This window comes from Aethina tumida, chromosome 2, assembly GCF_024364675.1.
Source record: "Aethina tumida isolate Nest 87 chromosome 2, icAetTumi1.1, whole genome shotgun sequence".
In the NCBI taxonomy this organism is placed as follows: Eukaryota; Metazoa; Arthropoda; class Insecta; order Coleoptera; family Nitidulidae; genus Aethina; species Aethina tumida.
The window spans coordinates 21650971-21673336 of record NC_065436.1 but is presented as its reverse complement, the minus strand read 5'-3'; the positions used below and the strand labels follow the sequence as shown (position 1 = coordinate 21673336).

The 22366-nt window shown below is 30.5% G+C and overlaps 3 protein-coding genes across 5 annotated transcripts; 2 read left to right on the top strand and 1 right to left on the bottom strand.

The window, feature by feature from the left end:
- Window positions 1-7060: 7060 nt before the first annotated feature.
- On the top strand, window positions 7061-10165 carry LOC109603755 (paraplegin). The gene is made up of 10 exons (XM_020020249.1): window positions 7061-7285; window positions 7340-7636; window positions 7690-7827; window positions 7881-8108; window positions 8302-8618; window positions 8668-8890; window positions 8946-9216; window positions 9283-9485; window positions 9545-9856; window positions 9913-10165. Exons 1-10 carry the CDS (start codon window positions 7130-7132, stop codon window positions 10108-10110), a joined length of 2343 nt encoding a protein of 780 aa, XP_019875808.1. The 5' UTR covers window positions 7061-7129; the 3' UTR covers window positions 10111-10165.
- Window positions 10166-12746: 2581 nt separating this feature from the next.
- On the top strand, window positions 12747-17382 carry LOC109603756 (twisted gastrulation protein homolog 1-like). The gene is made up of 5 exons (XM_020020251.2): window positions 12747-12923; window positions 16170-16424; window positions 16486-16683; window positions 16738-16945; window positions 17007-17382. Exons 2-5 carry the CDS (start codon window positions 16193-16195, stop codon window positions 17083-17085), a joined length of 717 nt encoding a protein of 238 aa, XP_019875810.2. The 5' UTR covers window positions 12747-12923; window positions 16170-16192; the 3' UTR covers window positions 17086-17382.
- Window positions 17383-17459: 77 nt separating this feature from the next.
- Window positions 17460-22264, bottom strand: LOC109603750 (uncharacterized). 3 transcript variants are annotated; one of them, XM_049962883.1, is made up of 8 exons: window positions 22045-22264; window positions 21831-21984; window positions 21320-21671; window positions 20956-21267; window positions 20545-20841; window positions 20281-20488; window positions 20020-20227; window positions 17460-19961 (listed from the first exon to the last, which is right to left on the bottom strand). In XM_049962883.1, exons 1-8 carry the CDS (start codon window positions 22050-22052, stop codon window positions 19797-19799), a joined length of 1704 nt encoding a protein of 567 aa, XP_049818840.1. In that variant the 5' UTR covers window positions 22053-22264; the 3' UTR covers window positions 17460-19796. The 3 variants fall into 3 exon arrangements, with proteins under 3 accessions (XP_049818840.1, XP_049818839.1, XP_049818841.1); XM_049962882.1 differs by having other exon boundaries at window positions 20545-20892; window positions 22045-22263; XM_049962884.1 differs by lacking the exon at window positions 22045-22264 and adding an exon at window positions 21731-21760 and having other exon boundaries at window positions 20545-20892; window positions 21831-21950.
- Between the last annotated feature and the right edge of the window lie 102 nt (window positions 22265-22366).

Sequence of the window (22366 nt, the reverse complement as noted above, 5' to 3'; positions counted from 1 at the left end):
TGTTATAAACATTGCTAAGTAAATTTATTTAATATTGTTAAATGAATTTAGTTTAGATTTTAATAAATTATGGGAAAAATTTTACCTGTTTATATTAAAAGTAAAAATTAAAACGTGTTAATGACAATTTATGTTATAAAAATATTTCTGTTATTTACAATATTATTGGTATTTTAGGTTTGAATATTTGGTTACAACTGTTTACTTTTGTCTAATATTCATTAGATTAAAATAAATAAAAAATCAACGAATAATAATATCCTTTACCATTTTTTCAAAAAATATATATTTTTTTAAATTTGATTCATTATTTTAAAGCCATTTGTTTAGAAAAAATAATTAAATAAAATAATGTTAATAAACATAATTAAACTACATGTTCCTTAAACAATGAAAATCTAAACGAGTCATATTTTTGTTTTACAGATGTTTGAAATCTTCTTACTTTAAGTAATATCTTTAATTGCTGTGTAATGTATTTCTATTTTTATTAATTTATATAATTTATATACTTTTGAAAAAGTTTATAGATTTTAATCGTGGAAAAAACGTCTAAATATGTATATTACAAATAAAGCAAAAACACTATGTATATAAAATAATTATGAAATTATTAGGTTACATTAGAATGAACATTATATTACTATTGTTTTTTTATTAGTTATAACTAAAGGTATCCAAATATTATTTTTAGAAAAAAATTAAAAAATCATTATTTTGGGCTCAATTTAGTATAAAAATGAACATATTAACTGGTATTATTTACGTCAATTTTAAATAAATAATAATAATTAAATAAATGACACAATATTTTTTATGCATGAAAACTACCTTACCAAAGTATGAAGTAGGAATTTACATTAGCAAATCCTTCCGAACCATTCCTTCATAATTAGTTTGAATGGAGTATAGTTAAACTATTAAAATATTTCTGACAATTATGAGATTATTAGGTTATATTAGATTAAACAATTTTTATTTGAATGCATTAAAATAAAATAGAAATAACAACAATATTCAATATTATTCAATAAAAATTGTTTGTTTTACCAAATGTCTGCAGAACCATTTCTTTAGTGAGAATTTTTGCTTTAAACCAAAGCAATTATTTCATTAACATTTCATAACTGTAACCAATTGATCAAAGAGGAAAGTAATAGTGTGAATTGGAGGGCTTATCTTGAATAATGACTGCCTCTGTCGTAGTCTGATGATGTCTCTTTCAGGATTCAGATGGATCAAACATTTTTCGTACTGTATGATAGAGTTGTGATTAAAAGAAGAGAGGTATCACAAAAATTATATTATAAAACAAATAGTGTAAAACAAGAACTACCACAACAGTGTAGTTGACATAAACAATTTAGATGATAAGCTTATAGAAGCTGAAAGGAGAATTCACATTACTGATGGAGTTCCAATTACATATGAAAGGAGAACTGACACTACAGGAAAAAGATTTCTCTGTTAGAAGTTGGAATTATAACTTTATTGCAGAAGTATTTACAAATTGGGTAATGATTTTTGAGTATTTTTTTTAAATATTTAATAAAAAAATATGAATTTCTTATAATTAAATTTGACATTAGGCATTAACATTCCTTCAGATAATGATATGTTTAAAAGGATAATAAAATAATATCAAATTGAAAGATTAATTTTTGTTACAATATTTAGTGTTTGCCATAAAACTTACGTACCTAAACAATTAATAAAATTTTCTATTAAAAAAATTCTAATTAAAAACCCTTTTTTCAACCAGTTGTTCCACATCAGGCATCCATCCACACGACCAAGAGAAACGGCCGATCCGGCATAAGCATCGGTCTAAAATTAAAAGCCGAACGAAAAAGATGGACAGAACGACATGACAAATTGAATGGGGTGGGATATATTTAACCTTTGCAATGCCGAAATAGACCGTGACAAACGCCTATCCACTTTGACGCTCCGCTTTGTTGTTTGCTTTTACCACTACGCCGTTTTCTGTGTGTGCACTAATTGTGTGTCTGTGCGAGACCACCGATGATAATTAATTTTGCGCGTTTGTTGTTGCTTGTAGGCAATTTGTCACTTTTAAACTACGCAATGACAATCGTGCTCATTATACATAAATATTGATGTTACTGTTGCGGACGTTCCGATGCGTAAACAATCCGTAAACGGTTTCGATGTGTGCCGTATCCATTAATTTGTTAGGCGTCCCGTTTATTCTGCACCACTAAAAATACTGGATGGCACGGCAAAAAGTCGCGTCGAAAATGAAGAAAACACATTAACCAACGGTGGGTACCCCTCCGGGGACGTGATGTATGCGTGCGGCGGATTTAACGGTACACGTGTAGTCGTTTAACTTTGAATCGGCGGAAGAGACGAAAAACGTCTGTCTGACTGATGTGATGCACAACCGCCTCTAATCTCTGTTTACATTGCTTATTAACCACGAATTATATACTACACCTAACTACACTCAACGCTTATTTATTGCTTTCGGGTTCGTTAATCTCACGACGCTTCTTTTTTTTAAGTTGGTCTTATTTGGATGTTGGTGGCGTATCATTTTGAAGTTGCATACATCTTTGGAGGTAGATTTGCAAATATATCTGTTTCAAACAATTAAATTAATCAACTTGCTATTCTAAATGAACAAGATAGCCACCACAATTTTATGTTTATGGAAGTTCAATACATTTTTCAAAGGATTTGAAAATATGAATGAAGATTTATAAGGATTTTTTTGATCGAATTAATTTTTGTAATCATATCACGAATTACTCTGACTTCATAGAAATTGATTATTAGATTTTACATAAAAATTATTTATTAACTCTTTGAATTATTAATTATATATTAATTAATTAATAAAAACATATTTTATATTGAATTGAACATTAGCTTAAAAAGCTTTTTTATTTTAAATTTTAATTTATTAATTTAAATTAAAAACTATATCATAAATTATATTTTTAAATTTAATTTCTAATTTTGAAGTAATTTGTTCAAAAAACATTTTTAATAAATTATGAGAAAAATACTAAATATATTTGAAATGACAAACAACACTTTAAAAAATATTTTTATTGCAATATTATTGTTATGTCAGGTTGACAAATTATTTTAACAACTATCTTTCAAATATTCACAATTTACAACCTAATTGTCAACTACTTTGAAAAAATGTAGTTTTTTTTTTTTAATTTAATATATAAATAAATATATTATTGACAAATGATATTTTACCAAATATTTATAGTACCATCAATATTATTTTTTCATTAGGTTACATTAGATTGAATATAACCTTACCATTATTTTTTTTTTTTAATTTTAGTTCTTTAAAGTAAATTAAATTTAATTACTTGTAGTAAAAAAATAATGCATTAATTTTATTTATTAAAAAAAAATTTTTCCTAATTGTTAAAATTTTAAAACTGTAGGACTTTATATAAAAAATAAAAATATATTAGTGACAAACAACAGTCTTAAAATATATTTTATTGATGATGATGGCAAATGACATTCTTAAAAATATTTCTGATAAAATTATTAATTTAATATGAAAAATTAATTTATTGAAATAAAATAATTTAAAATATAAAATTTACAATTAGCTGTTAATTATTTCTAAATAATTCTAATAGTTTTTTTAATTTAATAATTTTATACTAATTTAAAAAATATGATGCATTGTATACTGATAAATATAGTGAAATAGTACATTTTTGAAAAATATATGTACATATATTTTACATATATAATATTTTTGTAAACAAATTTTAAAACTATAAATTTATGGATTTTAATATATTGTGGGACATTATGTGTAAAATTTAAAAATATATTAATGACAAACAGTATTTAATTTACAAAATATTTATTAATAAATTATTAATTTAATATGAAAAAGGAAACATACAATGAAATGCCAATTATTTCTAAAATAATAGTTTGTTTTATGAAATTTTAATAATGTAATAATTTGAAATCAACTTTTATTTATTTGTAAAATATTATATTATGATAGGAAGATTTTAAATCTAGGAATTTACGGATTTTAATATATTGTGGGACATTATACATATATATATATATATATATATATATATATATATATATATATATATATATATATAACAAAATCTCTTCTACAAAATATTTATGAATAAATTAATATTTTAATATGAAAAATTAATTTATAAAATAAAGAAAACATAAAAAAACACACAAATTACAATAACCTGTGAAAATAATAGTTTTGTCTTCTGAAATTTTAATAATTTTGTAGTAATTTAAAAAATGTAACTTACTGTTTCTATGATGAATATAGTCAAATAGTATACATTTGAAGAATATATTTTTATAGAAATATTTTAAAACAACAAATTTATGAATTTCAATATACTTTGAACCATTTGATCCGACTGCATTTTGAGATAGACATTATGCACGACAGAGACAGTAATAGTCTGCACATTAGCTTCGTAGTGGGAATATTTTACTGTCTCTGTTATGCATGATGTCTCTCTCAAAATTCAGTAGGGTCAAAGGCTTTCCACTCGGTATATAAAAATTAAAAATAAATTAATGATAAACAATACCAGTTATACAAAATGAATAATTTACTAATATAATATTACAAATTAATTGATTAAAATAAATTTAAAAAAACACATAACTTACAATCAGTTGTCAATTATTTCTAAAATAATAGTTTGTTTTCTAAAATTTTAATAATTTTGAAGTAATTTAAAAAGTAAAATGCGTTATTTTATTAATTTAATATTATTATAATAACATATTTGAAAAAATTATATATTTCTATAGGAAGATATTAAAAATTTAAATTTATGGATTTTAATATATTGTTGCTATTGTATTTAAAAATATATTAATGATAAACAATTCCTATTCTACAAAGTATTTATGATAAAATTATTTATTTAAAATAAAAATTAATCAATTAATTAATTAAATTAATTATAATAAATTCAGAGATAATCAATTTTAACATTTTTTACGAATTCATCAATGACTAATTGCTTATTTCGATATCGATTAAATTTAGGGGAAAAAACACAAATATATAAAAAAAAATGTATTTATTGTAATACAATAAAAGTAAACACTTAAGTCTGTAATTTAGTTCATCACTTCGTATAGAAAATAAAAGCTACTGTATATTATAACAAACTATAATTTGGGGTTCAGGGAACAATTAAATGAAAGGATAAAGATTAGAATAATGGTAAAAATCGTGTCGATCGTTCGTTGAACGGGATCCGATCGGGGATTGATTGAACAATGAAAAGGAGAGGGTTTTCGTTGCCCAACGTGCCGACTCAACATGGCGGTGCGCGACCAATGGCGTCCGAGTGGTGAACAATGCCGAGGGGACGGCCTCGTGCTGTCCCCCATCACTCTCCGTTGTCCGGTTATCAACGCTTAAAACAACAATGGGGGATGCCGGTGTCAGAACGGACGTAGCTCGTTGTCTCTGTCTCGGGTTCACCACTGAACAGAACACCTGCACCGCCGCAGCGGGTTACGTGCGTCAACAAGACAATCTCATTATTGGGTTAGAGCGTTTCCTTGTACTTGCTGGTGGCTGACTGGAAACTATGGTAATTTAATTGGAAGCTCGTACAGGTCATGTGAATTTGACGGTTAATTTGTTCCAGGAACATGGGCAAATTCACAAAATATAAATAAAATAAAAATTTATTCCTATTATCAAAATAATTCAGCTAATTAACAATTATGGAATCCTGATGATAATCTGGATTAGCTTATATTTTTTGTAAGACGATATGAAGATCCAAAAACCTTTAGAGTGAACGTATTAGATGCTCTAATGGCTGAAGTAAAAAAGGAATAATATATAAGAAACATAGATTAAAGAAATTTTCTTTTGATGAATGTTTGGACTTCAGCCAAATTGAAGTTTTAATTTTTTCAATGTCTAACGTTATCACAACTTTATTTTAAAGGATACAGTAAGAATATCTAAATAAAAATATAGTAAATGTTTCCAAGATAAGTTATCAGATGTGTACCTTTAATTGGAAAAAAAAAATATTTTGCTATCCAAATTTGTTATTTTGTTTAATTAAATACATGTTGATATATCTATCTAATTAGATGAATAAAATTTAAATGAATAATTATTTTAATTTTAACTAATTTAACAATAGACTGGACAATTGTGTAGAATATTTTAAATTTAAATAATGGTGTCTGTCTCGTAACATTATCTAAAGAGTGAATTTTGTTTGTTTAGAATGGCTACTGGTTTTTGATTATGATTCTCACTTATAAATGACGTTAGGAATTTAAGATGTTTGTCTTAACATGGTGACATTGCGTGTTTAAGAATCTTTTAGCCTGTATTTACTTAGGATTTTAATAAATTAATAAGTTATTAGCATCAAAAAGTTAAAGAAAGATGTAGAAATGGAAAATAAATTAGTAATGTCATTTTTAGAATATTAAAGCTAATTAAAAAAAATTCTTAAAACGTTGAAATTATTTATTTAAAAAAGTGACACATTTATTACATGTATATTTTAAAAATACATAAACAAATATATTATTTAATTTTATACCAACATGTTGAATGTCTTTTTCATTATAGTTCGTATCTTCTTTAATTCTGAGAATAAAAAATATTATATCAACCAACATGTCTACCAATTAAATTAATAATATTATGGTTAATTAAATTTACATATTTACTCATTTAGTAAATGTAAATGTAGTGTTATTAAAAAATTAAAAATGAAAGTTTTATTTTAATTAACCATTAAAATGGGTTTAGTTTTTACCAAAATTACTGTAATATAAATTTTTGGAATATCAACCATAAATCTAATAAATTAAAATTTTAAATTTAAAAATGTATATATTATATAATTTTATTTTGTATTTAACCCAAAATTCCTTTAATACATGTGGCGCCAACTATCAAATATATAATGAACTATGCATAAAAATATGATGTGGCGACATCTATTGTCCCTGTTAAATACACACATCCAAAACTTACACAACATCCAATTTTTAATAGAAGAAGAAATATTAACCTAAAAATTATAATTGTCAAAATGTTAAATAAATAAAGACATGCCTTATAATGTACAGACAAGTGGGAAAAATAAACTCTCCCCTGAGATACACGATTAGAAATCTCCTGGGGAAAAATGTGACCAAAGACAACTCTCAACAAAACACCAAATTTTACTCGACTTTCAATAAAAAACTCGACATTTCTAAGCTGTTAGTGCCTAAAGTAAGTCGTAAAATGGCAAGAATTATATAAAACACTTATGTCTGTTTGTTTCAGTATGTTAAACATATTAACCGTGAGTACAGTGCTGTTTGTGCATTGCTTCATCGTTCTGGTCTAAAAGACATAAACAGTCTCACTGCTTGTTTGCAGTCTCGTCAGTTTAGTGGAAACTCTAGTCCTAAGCAACAGAAAGCGGCGAAACCAAACAATAATGACCCTAATAAGCCTGATGGTGATGATGACAAAGATAAAATATCATCACTGTTGGCAAAGGCATTCCTTTGGATGCTTACAGCTTATATGGTCATAGCAATTATTTCACTGATGTTTCCTAGTAGTAATCAACCAGAGGTAAGTTAATAAATGTGAATTGTAGGGCACAGTTTGAATAAATGTGATTTTAGATTATTCGCTATGTGTCTTGGAATGAGTTTCTGTATCAAATGCTTGCCAAAGGTGAGGTGGAAGAGATTATAGTTAGACCAGATATAGATATTGTTACTATTATATTATATGATGGAGCTGTCGTCAAAGGAAAAAGAGTAAGGCACCACAAAAATTACATAATCAGATGATTCAACCACTGCCGTTTTAGGTAGACAATAAAACCTACCACATGAATGTAGTTGACATAAATAAATTTGAAGATAAGTTGAGAGAGGCTGAAAGGAGAATTGGCATTATTGATGGAGTTCCAGTTACATATGAAAGGGGAACTGACACTGCAGGGAAACTCTTGATTTCTTTGTTAGTGGTTGGAATTCTGATATCATTATTAGCCAGAAGTAAAAGTATAAGACCTCCAATCAGTATGGACACATTTGTAAGTATATACATAAAAGCCAAATTAAATACATTTAAATACATTAATTTATTGAAATACACTATGTTGAAGTAAAGTAATTTTAAATGCCTCTTAAATAATTAGATTTTTTAATTAACGTTATTTGCTATAACATAACATATAGTTTGTTAAATCTGTATCTATAAGACATTATTTTCAAATAAATTTTCAGACACAATTGGGGAGAGCTAAATTTACACTGGTTGATCCATTAACTGGTCCTGGAAAGGGGGTGCACTTCAATGATGTCGCCGGTTTAAGAGAGGCAAAACAAGAAGTAAAAGAGTTCGTGGATTACCTTAAAAGACCGGAACATTATAAAATGTTGGGCGCCAAAGTACCAAAAGGTGCGCTCCTTTTGGGACCTCCAGGATGTGGCAAAACGTTGTTGGCGAAGGCTGTGGCTACTGAATCCAATGTACCATTCTTGTCCATGAATGGATCTGAATTCATAGAGATGATTGGTGGATTAGGGGCGGCTAGAGTCAGGTTTGTTAGAGGTAGTAGTGTGAAACTGATAATAATATTTTATTTACAGAGATCTCTTCAAAGAAGCTCGCAAACGAGCTCCGTGTATAATATATATTGATGAGATTGACGCTGTCGGGAGGAAGAGAAGCGGGCAGTTGGGAGGGACTGAAACAGCCAGTGGTGAAAGTGAACAAACCTTAAATCAACTCCTTGTGGAAATGGATGGTATGAGCAGCAAGGAAAGCATTATCATGTTAGCTTCCACCAACAGAGCTGATATTCTGGATAAGGCAATATTCAAACAATATTATTCTTTTGTAAATCTACATCGATTGTGATTTTTAGGCTTTACTTCGACCGGGTAGATTCGACCGACACATCCTGATAGACTTCCCGGATTTAGAAGAGAGGAAGCAGATTTTCGAGCAACATTTGAAGAGCATATCGTTGGAACACTCACCTGAAACTTACTCAAAACGATTAGCTTATCTCACGCCCGGCTTTAGCGGTGCCGACATAGCGAATGTGTGTAACGAAGCAGCACTTCATGCCGCCAGACTTAAGCAGAAGCAAGTCACTAGGACTAATTTAGAATATGCTGTGGAGAGGCTAGTAGGTAAATCTGAGATTAAACTGTTTATATATATTACATGGGTTTTATAACAGTGATGGTTAATTTCAGGTGGAACTGAAAAGAGAAACCATGCAATGTCTCCTCAGGAAAAAAGAGTGGTTGCTTATCACGAATCTGGACACGCTTTGGTAGGATGGATGCTAAAGCACACTGATGCTCTGCTGAAGGTTACAATTGTGCCCAGAACCACATTGGCACTCGGATTTGCCCAGTATATTCCCAGAGATCAAAAACTTTACTCAAAAGAAGAGGTAAGTTGTCTAGTTTGAACACTACACAAAATTTAATATTGTTCAATTCATTCTTTCAGCTTTTCGATCGTATGTGCATGACGTTAGGTGGTCGAGTAGCAGAATCTTTAATATTCAATAGAGTGACAACTGGTGCGCAGAACGACCTTGAAAAGGTTACAAAGATGGCATACGCGCAGATTAAAGAATACGGAATGAATTCGCACGTGGGTCTTGTGTGTTTCCCCGAACAGGAAGAGAAACAACTCGGAAGACGGCCGTACAGTAAACAATTCGCCAGCATTATTGATGTGGAAGCCCGCCAATTAATAGGACAAGCGTACAGAGCTACAGAAGAACTGTTGCAAAAACATAAAACACAATTGGAACTTGTAAGTGACAATAAGTGAGAGTTTTATGTTGTTATTAATAATGTATTTGATTTTAGTTGGCGGAAACTTTGTTGAAAAAAGAAACTTTGAATTATGACGATGTGGAAAAGTTGCTAGGACCACCACCACATGGCAATAAACGATTAATAGATCCAGCCGAATTCGAAGAGACATTGAGGAAAGATGTCGGTGACACTCAACAAAGTGCGAATGCGCAGGCTAGCTCGACAGAATCACAATCAGTGAAACAATAGTACTACTTAAAATTGTAAAAATATTTGTTTGATAAAACATTTTTTCACTATGTAATCTGTTGCTTTTTATTATCCCAATCCTTTAAATATTTAAGAAATAAACTTTATTATAGTTTTTTTTTATTATTTACTACATGTTTACTACATACCGTCTTATTAATCCTCTTGTATAAAAGTGACAAGTAGTTCCGTGATAAAAGCAGTCACAACATTAAAATTTATTTTTCAAAAACAAATTAGTGGACAAAATATCACGAATATCTCGAATAGGGGGGGCATTGGGAGAGATATTTATAAGATATACTGAAATAGAAACTGTTTTAAAGTACGTTAGTACGATTCTATATATATATATATATATCAATATATTCAGTGACATTCTGGTAGAAATTTGCGGCACTATAGATTTTCAGGTTTTAACTTGTAGGATATTCTATACAATGAATTCCTTAGATTATAAGCGATAATTTATTAATACGTAATTGTAATTAATACTTACAAATATAATTTAAACCTATTAAAATTTTACTCATTGTATTATTTGCAATTATTATATCTCTAGATGTCTATATGCATTGAATATAAAGTTGTTGATTTGTTTTAAAATTAGATACAAAATAATTTGTTGATGTTTATCTCCGCAGTGAGCCATATTTACATTTACAATTATAACAATTATGTAGACATCAAAATTTTCCCACAGGCAATCTTGTTATCAAAAAACAAATTTTAACTAGGGTGAAACCGTCTTATAAGAAGGCATTAACAGTGAATGTACAAAAACCTTTAAGGATGCTGCATGAGAATTTCAGAGAAGCAATATCAATTTGAACAAACCCATTGATGAAGTCATTCATTGTCGGCACTTCAGGTAGAACAAAACAGGTAAATTCCGGCCAGATCCGTCTTCAACAACTTCATTCAAGAATCTACTTGATACAATTTACGACTTGTATCTCCTATTACTAAACATAGTTTATAATTTATAACAATGACGCTGCACCTTAGTGTAAAATATCTAACTTATAACGTAAATAGACATATTGATTAATGTAAGGTAAGATTAAATTGTTTTATGATTTGGTTGGATACTGCCCTGTTAACAAGGACAGTGGTGAGTTTTGTAAAATGTTTGGAATGTCTTTTTGACCACCTATGATGTTCTTTCTTTAGTTTTCCCAGTAAAATTGCTATATTGATTATGATCACGAGAAAGAATGTAATATGTAGAACTGTTTATGTGCTCTGGTTTGTTTGATAAATAAAGTCAGTGTTGTGGAAAGTAGTCTAGCTTAACACCATCCGTGCGAATTTTTAATTGCCATATTAATTAAAATAGAATGTATAAGTTTATTAATTATACAATATTAATAGATAAAACTATTAAAACTGAAATAATTGTGAGAAAATTTTCCCGCTTGTAAAATAATTCGAAATATAAGATGGTAAAATTTGATGATATATAAGAACACTTAAGCGTATGGGTAAATAATTAACACTCATTATGTGAAATGAATATTTTTAAAAACTATAAACTCTTGTTATCGTTGAATTTCAAAGATTTTTTGTCTTTAGGTAAGAAGTAAATTTTTAAAGAGACAAATTATGACTTTTATGAATACCGTAACATTTAAATTATAGTTGCGACTTTGTTTCTATTTAAATTTATAAAATTTTAAACGAATAAAACAGATGAGAATTCCTATTTTTTATTTTTGCTTAAAATAAAAAATAATTTAAAATTTAATTTTAAAGAAATTTTATATTTTAAACTGTTATAATTCTGAGAAATTGATAGTTATGAATATTCTATTTAAAATTTTTACAAATTTTAAATGAATAAATCAGAATTTTTTTTATTTTTGCTCAAAATAATAAGTAATTTTATATTTAGACAAGTTTTATATTTTAAACTGTTATAATTCTGAGAATACAAATATTTAAACGACAGTTATGACTTTTATGAACATTCTATTTAAAATTTTTATAAATTTTAAACGAATGAACTAGAAAAAAAAATATTTTTTAATTTTGCTCAAAATAATGACAACTAATTTTAATACTTTAAAAATATACTTAGATTGCATTTTGCCACATACTTTATTTTATTTTTCTGAACATAAACTTTTATAATGTATACTGTGAGTAACGTAGACAAACTTTTATTTGCTATTTTTGCCAAAAATACTTTAATAAATAAATTTGCGAATTTCACCGAAAATATTTTAAAATAATTTTGTTAAATGAAATTTAATTCTTTATTTAGTATATAAAATAAATTAATATATAAATAATTGTAATAATAACGTAAAATTTTTTGTATTATTTTATTGAAACCGATTCTTCCTCGTTCATTCAGAGACTAACACACTCACTCAAATCAGCTGGAAAGCCAGTGTAGCTCCGTTGTAAAACAAATAAAAATGTACCAGTACCATTACCACCCATAAAGAGCATTTAAACCCACATGCTTGTCTTCTTTACACCGCATTGTCGGCAATTTTGAAGAAACCAAGAGAGATGGCGCGAAGCAGTATTAGTTAATAAGTCCGAAATCGCCCAAGTAATTGTTGCCCGTCTCACGGAATTCCACTACTGCGCACCCAATCGACTTTGTTTGTGTTAGCAGCAACACCAGAACGGGTTTCTCAGGTCCGATCGTCCTCAGACCAGACTTCAGTCCCTCGCCTCGTTTCCAAGTGTGTGCGAGTTGACGTTACAGTGCTGGTGGTGTTTCTGGTGGTACCGAGGGGGTTGTTGAACGTCCGGAAGTCTGTCCGTGCGAATACCCAAGCGTCGCATGATTTGAAACGGTGGGTGTTGGTTGGTCTTTAATTGCCGCTAATTGGAACGCCAGTTGAAGTCCATTGTGACCGTAACAGCCCCGGGGCATGTTTATATTGCGCTGCCGATGCCTAGTTTCTTCTCTTTTGCATACAATTTTTTTCTCGTGTTAGATTACTAATTTTATGTTAAAAAGAAAAAGTGAGTAAGAGGAAGTTCATTCGATAGACGTGCATAAATATTTATGAGCTTTTAATTGGTTTATTTATAGTGCATAAACGTTTATAACATTTAAATTGAAGATTTTCCTATATTAAGACGAGTTATTGTCAATACATTACATGTAGGTACGTAATTTTTTATCTAATATCCAGAGACGGTGTCTCACATATGAAAATAATTTTATTAACAACATTAATATTAAAAAATACATTATGTATGTTTTTATTTCAAAATAGAATATAATTTAACATTTAAACTAAGATAGAAGGTTAATATACTGAAAAAAGGACAATTAAAGAAGACAGTTTTAAATTAAATTTCAATGAATATTTTGTGCGCAAGTTCTCCAGAGTCACTTTTAAATGTGCCTCTTCGCGCCAATCCGTTTACTAAATAAATTTTGAATATTTCTATTTAGTTTCAACATTCACGCATGCGCTTCTTTCGTTGGTAGGCGAGCTGAGGCGTGCCTCTAGCCAGTGAGCCAACACCAAATAACGATACAAACGAAGTTCCTAAGTCGATTTTTCAATTTCAAAAACTGTGTCTGCAAAATTAAACATTACGAACCGTCACTGTTAATATCTGTTCTGAAAAAATAAAAATTGGTATCTTTTGGCAATTGCAAAAGTGGTGATATTCTGCCGGCATAGAATTAAATAAATTTTTTTGACACAACTTTCTGCAAAACATTCAAAACGAGAAGCAGAAATTTTCTCAATTTAATCAATATATTAAATTCGATCAATTTATTCAAAATATTCTTTTAAATAAATTTTTTATATTAAAAACACCAAAGAAACTGTTTTGTTACATATTTTAACTGGAAAAGTAAATATAAAAAATAGCCAGAAACAAATTTGAGTTGATTATTATTCAACTTGAACCATACAGCAATTTTCTCTAATTTGAAGTGGGTTACGTGGTGAAAATTGGGTACGGTACCCTTATAACATACATCATCTAAAGTTACTTTTACTTCTTACAATCAAAACTTTTTATTATTTATATTCGATAGTTATAAATTGTATGAATCAATTAATGTTGAATATTTATGGACCACATATTGAAAATATCAATTAGTAATTGCGTGTACAGCTTGCTAATTAATTATTGTTTTATAATATTGATCACATTTACAAGAGCGTAAATTCAAACATGTTTTAAACCATTAATTAGAAGATTAATTACTACGTGCTCTATGCTAATTAATATTAATATATTATGATATTGCAACAAGTATTATTGCTTATAATAGAGATACTCTTTACCACTATTATTATTCCAGGTAATAAAAAGAAAAACAATAACCGTAAAACTTATTAATAATGTGCAAATATACATCTATGTTTTATAATGTAGTTCAAGGCTGTCGATTAATTTTGTTAATAAATGCCGATTTTAACATAAATTAATGTATTTTAAATAAAAAGTTTTAACCAAAATGATATTTTATATTCAATGTATGTACTACGGCGTTAATATTTTGTAATAATTTATGACACATGAATAAATTACTATATGGCAACAAATAAATCATTCTGAACAGGTGTTCAATTTTGAATCCAAGACTATTTTGTTTGCATATTCTTGATTATTTGTAGGAATTATAAAAACTATATGTATAACTAATTAGTCAATAAAAATTCCATATCTGTTAGTGTTTTTCTATTCTAGTAACGTAAAACATTTATTGCGTTAACTAACTATATCTAGTTTCCTACTGAACAATTTAAATGCATATGTGTAATTTTAGGATACTTGTACGCAATTTTATAACATTCCATCGGTGTCCAAAAATAGCTTGTTTTTTGAAGAGCCATATTAAAACAAAAAAACATAAATATTTATCAAAACGATTAAATTAGGTATTCGGAAAACACTATGTACAGTGGTGGAAAAAAGTATGGAAAATAATTGGATATTTATCTCGTGGGATTTTTCATGTATATTGCAATAGTGTTAAATAAATTCGTTAGTTTGTGTTTACTGTCCGATATTCTAGTATTGCCACACATCGTTTTTTGTTTAAGTCTACTTATCTGATACGTTTTTTGACTTGAACTTATTGAAAGTGGCGCAACGCAATGTGACGTGGCAAAAATATTTAATATTATTCTGTTTCGAATTATAAAAAGCCTCCTCCATAAAGATTCTCTCAAAACATCAAGACAAATTACGGAGGAAATTTCTAGGTGTTAATATCAGAAAATTGAGAAATCGCCTTATTGATGTGGCACTACATGGCCGAGTTGCAGTTAAAAAACCAGTGCCATCAAAGAAAAACAAAGCTTCCCGACTGGTATTTACAAAATCCTACTTGTCATGCACTCAGAAAAAATGAAACACCGCCCTTTGGGATGACGAAAGTGAATTTAATTTGTCTGGGTCAGATGGTAGATTTGTGAGACGCCCAGTAGGACAATGATACCATTTTAAAAACCAAATTTATGCGATTAAACAGGGTGGCGGAAGTAGTATGGTTTGGGGATACTTTTCTCGAAGTTTTCAATACACGGGCATATTAGAAAACAGCATGTTTCTAATATGCCCGTGTGTAGAGGAAGAGAAGCCACTTCATTAGATATTTCAAAAGAGTTTCTAATGATAAACTTATCTGTCCCTTAACGGCCGTCTCAGTCCCCCGATCTAAATCCTATTGAGGACCTTTGGGAAGTATCAGATCGTCACATCCGAACAAAAAACATCAAAAACAAACAAGAACGTCTTCAAACCATACAGGAGTAATGGGAACAGATTTCTGTTGATACATTGCAGATATGCCTAAAATATGCCAATTAATGAGAGAAGCCAAAAGTTATGCCACAAAATATTCAAATATTTGAATCATTGTTAATTTTTTATGAATATTAATAAAATATTCCATACTTTATTCTATACCAAATTGATTCTTTATAAAAAAAATAAATAAAATCCTGTGCAACAGATTAGGGATAACATTAAGTAATATTAGGAAGAAGTAAATAAATATTCTACGCTTTTTTCCGCCACAGACTATCATTTGATGTTTTTTGAAATTAATTTACTTTTAGAGGAACAACAAGTGGATCTTAGGATGTGGAAAGAAAAGTGGTGGTTGACGCTGGTGGCATCGGTGGCCGTCGTACTCGTAATCAGTCTCCAGGAAACGTCAGCCGGTTGCAACGAAGCTGTCTGCGGCAGCGTGGTCAGCAAATGTCTATTGACGCAGTCCTGCAAGTGCGATCGCAAAGAAAACGGGTGTCCTTGCTGCAAGGATTGCTACAATTGCCTCGGTTTTCTTTGGACAGAATGCTGTTCCTGCGTCGGTATGTTATTTTAAACAAAAATTTGCCCTTTGGAGGGTGCTTAAGGATGTTTTTGCCTTAGAAATGTGTAATTTGACGTCGACAACGACGTACACGCGACAGTCGTACGTTGGTAAGTACGACTCGCCGATTCCAAGTTTGTTTGATGCACTAACCGAATCACCTGATGAACTCGACCGGTGGAGCGCAATAAAATTTCCTTTCGACATGGACTATTCGCAGCTCACGAACGTCAAACACGATATGAAAATAGCAATGAGTAAGTAATGAATTTGAATTAAACAAGATGTTATGAGTAACTGTGTTTTTTCAGTCAGTGAAGAACAAAACACGATTTCCGTGAAAAGCAAGACGATTGTAACCGCAAACTGTACAGTAGCATATTGGGCACAGTGTATGAGCCAATCAAAATGTGAACAAAGTTGTGCTACAATGGGAGCCAGTCAGGTGAGATGGTTTCATGACGGATGCTGCGAATGCGTAGGAGAGTATTGTATAAATTACGGAATCGATGATAGCAGGTATTCATTTACTTGTATGATTTACAGCAGTCGATTGTTGACATTTATTTTTTTATATCAGGTGTAGCAAGTGTCCTATAAAAGAAGATCAATTAGTTGAGGAAGATCAGATGGATTTCGGGGAAGATGAAGAGGACTAGTGCTGAAATTTATAACACGTATCTTTTCTCAATATTATTTTGAATATTGAAGTGAAAGGGCGTATTTAAAATTTGAAGAATCTCTCAAGCGTTTGTAATGAACACTGCAAGATCTGATTCTGGCAACGCATACGTATATCCTGAGAATATTTAAACGACTAATACTTATTCAAAATTGGATGGCTATGAATTTGATAACATACCAGCATGTACAAAATTAATACAGTTCATAGTTTTTAAGATTAATTATTAATATTTATAATTATAAGGTTTTTAATTATAGTTGTACAGAAATAATGTTTAATTGTTTATGTGATAATTTAATAAACCTATAAACAAAAAAATGTTTAATTCAATAGTTTAATAAAACAAACAATTGTAAAAACTTTATTTAGCCACTGATTATAAAAAATTATTACAATGTTAAAAAATTGCAGGTTAAGAATGTAAGTGAAATATATGACAAAAGTCCAATTTGATGTTTTGGCACATACACACATTAAAAGATGAGATGTTTTTCAATAAATTTCACTACAACAAAAATGTAACAGGCAAGACATACACTTTTAGTTTAATCATTATACAACATATTGGTCACAATCAGAATGTATAGAAGATATAGAGAGAACATTTTCTCAGGAACAAAATCATGTAATGGATTTCAGTGGATTAAATGAATTTATTTCATAGAAATTCAATGAGTGATGATACTAAACACTTCACATTAACATTCCTGAGAAGACATTATGAAATAAATTTTTAAAAATAGCACCAATAGAGATTTCAAGTTTAAAAAAGTAATTATAACAAAGTTGGTGTTATCGATAATTGTCCCTACAACTAGTTTAATAATAATTTCAGTTACTGAGTTGCTATAACAATAATCCTAATATTACCTCAAGATATAGAATTGGACCCATTCTTTTTACGGTTGACAATTACAGTGAAGTGAATAGATAATAGATTTTATAACTTCTTATTCCAATTAATAACATTCGATTTGAACATGTCTTTCAACATAATTTTCATTGAGAATAATAAATATTCTAAAATCAATTATTGAGAGTTTTAAAGCAGTAGACCAAATTCAAAAATCTTGCTTAAATCACATATTTTTCAATACTCCGATTAACCAAATAAAAGATGAAATGCTTTCTCAATATAAATAAATTAAATTTAAATTTATTAGTCAGAACTACAATTTCACAGTAATTTTGATGTTTACTAAAAATGTTGAAGTTTCAACAACACGACTACAGTCTCCACAACGCCTTGAATAAACATTACATTTACATATAAGTATGTAAAAAACGAAATTGTATATGACATTGAGTAAACACTTATGTATATGATAATTATCAAAAATGACTATAATATCGTAGATTATAAAAAAGAACATCGAAAATTTATCTAGAGTTTCAAATATCATTCCAGGAGAGAAATTGGAAACAATTTTGATATATTCAAAATATTTGTAATATTATAAAATAATAATATATACAGTAGTTGTCATTATTATAACATATATACAACAAATCTATATATATGCTTCTTGAATTGCTATGATGGGTTTATTTAAATTCGTAAATTTTCTATAAGGTTGATATCTGGAGATGGAGAAGGACAAGACAAAACACCGATGCTTTAGTCTTTTAACTAATCCGTTACAATTTTAGTTTAGTCTACTCCTTCCCGCTTTTCTGTGATCCTATGCAAGTCACAATTAGACTTTCAAATTTTTATTATATAAACCACGGTTTTTCTTTTAGGTCTGGAATCAAACGGACCACGATCCACTAACCATTTCGTGGTAGTCTTTGAATTAAGGAAATCTCATTTCCTCCAAATTGGTTTCAATTTCAGTAGACGATAAGAGAATTTTTTTTGATATTCGATTGATCGTCATTTCGTCACCGACAAATTTTGTACTAGCTACCACTTGGGCAGTTTCTCTAAATTTTTTAATAATACAGGAAATGATCGACTTCAGTCGAAAACTCAGCCATATTTTCTTGTTTCTCTCGGCCTTGGCGACGCAGAATTATAATTTTTCTTAGTCTTACCAATCATCAATGATTAAATAATTAGAATAAGCAATATATTGCTAATAAATAATCGTTTTAAATTCACGGAGAGCAATGAAAAATAAGAAATACGCTTCAAGGTATATAGGAACTAGTATATAATTCAAGTAGTACAGCTCATATTTTTAATATATTTTAACAAGTTGCTATAATTATAACTACCACTGTATAGAATTGATTTGAACAGTCATCCTTTTTTTCAAGTTTAATAATATGTTCAATATTATTTTAGATTTACATATTTTCCTTGTTCCAAAAATCTACCGTTTTAATATAGGTAAATTTTCAACAAAAAACAATGTTTCAAGTCCAGTGTATCGGAGGAGGGGTAGAGGGTTTCTACTAATGTATAGTAAATAAATTATATAAAATATTTTCTGTATTTTTCGCGACTTGTATCATTCGGAAAGATATCGTATTCATTAAATAAGCTATGTGTATTTTCGCTGCATTGCAAATCTTTAAGTTTTATTCTAAAATTAAAGCCTCCATTGTAAATATATCTGGTGAAATTTCCAAAAAAACAATAACCTATTAACATCACCAAGAGGTTTATCGTATTTTTTGAATATGGTGATAAAGAGAAATTTGTTTCAGACAAAAGTACATGTACCATTTGTTTATTTCTTAGGTGGGTCTTGGAAACGGCGACGCACCCCCGCTTTTCTCAGTCGGCGGGTCGTCAGTATCGCTGTCGTCCTGGGGCTCCTGCGACTCGGGCAGTCTTATGAACGGCAAATGTTCGCTACCGCTCCACATCGAGTACAGATTTTGATGCAGTCTTATTGCTTCCTAAATTGATTAATAGATTAATTAACGAATAGTAGTAAATTGTTTTTTAATAACTTACTGGACCACTAGCTTCGCTACAAGAACCTCTTTCTGATGAACTCGTTGTAGACCTACTGTGGATAGAAAGACACGAGGAAGAATCGGTAGATGAGCTGCTTTTACGTGACGTTAGGGGAATGGTCGGTGGAAAAATGTCATAATGTTCGGTCACTGACATGCCACTACCACTTGGCAAATGTGGTACGTCAATTGACTGCCAATTGCCTCTGAAAATCAAAATTTTTTGATGTGTTATGGGGGGTGGTTTATAAAATATTACCTTTGTGATGCGGGACCCGGATACATGCGTCTGTGCATGCGCTCTTCGTGTGACTCGGCCCAAGGTGGTACGAATCCTGGTAACGGGTGACCGGGTAGGGCGGTCTGTGGAATGCTTTGTCTCGTCGGACGACACGATAAGAGTTGAATGGCCTCGGCCAAACCGTCTCCACTTGAGATAGTACCAGGAGAAATAGTGGGAGCCGCTTCTACAACAATTATTTATTAAGGCTGTAAAGAAATAAGTTGGTAACTTGTTTAGTACCTGGTGTCGTACTCCTGCTTCGCTCCTGCGAAGCCATAGAAGTCGGTACAACGAGTTTAGAGGGTGGTTGAAACCCGTAACGACCGTGACCCTGAATTGTACCACCTGCAACGCTACTATTGTTGCCTGAGTCGGAAGCTGGAGGCCAGGCACAATCCCACGGCATAGACCAACGACGCATTGGACTATCACCAGAATCGCCGGGTCCCACGTCCACTGCAGCAGCTTCCGACCACCGCCGTTGGCAGTTAAGAGGAAAAAGAGGAAAGTGGAGAGGCGACCGAGACGTACCACGACCTGGAAACGGCATTTTCATGGTGTGTAACTGACCAGGCGTTGGAAATGGACCTGGGAAATTCATTTTATAAATCCGCCCTATTTCTTACCATTAACTGAACAAAAACGAAATACCTTTAAGTGTTTCCAACGGCCCCATCGCTCTGGTGGCTTCAGGAAATCCGTGTATAGGGCTAGGTCCACGATGTGGCTGTTGCTCCTGATAAGGTGACGCGCCCCTTCCCAGATTTGCTTCAGCGAGAGGGCTGTGTCGGGTAGTGGTGTCTTTGCCTCCCGTTTCCTGACCGCTTTTTGGACTGTCGCTTGCTCCGCCCAAGCCAAAATGTGGACTGGACATTTGAGATCGGGAGTCGTGTTCGTGTTGGTACAGACGGGCAAAGAGTTGTTGCATCACGCCCATACTGCATTCCGGATTGTGAATGCCGCCTAAAATCAGTTTTTAAATAAAATATCAATTTCCTGATAATAAGCTGAGTACCTGGGGTGGTGTTACAAGAGGGACACATTGCCATTGATCCGAAGCATTCACAGCCGGCAATGTTAAACTGGTAGTGTAGATTAATAAAGGTCAGTAAGTTCTCAGCAACGATTTGTTGGTTGTGGTCGTGTTGGCGTTGTGCATCTTCCCCGGTAAATGTTTCGCCAATGCTCATGTCCTGCATAGCAGCAGCGATGTGGGCTCGTACGCTGTGCGTTGCCGCCACCGTGGCTCTGGACAGTTCGTCCCACGCCTGAGTGCACTGACTAGAAAGGGCGGCATTTTGTGAACCGCTTAGGGCGCTGAGTGAATGAGATAGACGCAGTCCAGCTGCGCAAACACTATTCAACATCTAAAATATATTTTTGATTCCAATTTAATAACATTTAAACAATCTTTAATATGGCTTACACATATAAGATCCTAGTTCTATATCAATTTCTTATTACATGCAAAAGAATAAATATCATAAGTATAAATAAATATAAATAAATTAAGTCAATTCTGATACCTGTAAATAATATATCCAACTATTTAGACAGTCAGCTGCAGCACATTTTAAAGCATTTGGACTTAGAGGAGGTTGAACTTGGGACTGATCTTCAGCTGTTCTTTTTTCATTGTCTGAATCGGATGCTGTGCTAGGTCCAGCCTGAGTCACATCCCTAAATACAAGTCACTAATTGATATACACACATATTACTTTATAAAACTAAAGTACTTACGGTTCCATAATATTTATTAATTAAAATTTTAATTATGTAAAAAGTGAATTCATTGGTCAGCTAGCTCTTAAAATATACATATTGGAGCACATATTGTAAATTAAAATCACTAGGAAATCGATAGAACACCCATAGAATACAATATTAGCATTTTTATAGCGTTTATTACCGCTTACACCATCGCAAAAAATAAAAATAAACAAACGTCAAAACATATCATTTCGAACTAGTAAACGTCATACTTAATAGTAAAACAGTTTCCTAGGATTAAATAATAGGGTACTGTAACAAACGCCAGCAGCCTTATCCTTTGTTACATGTG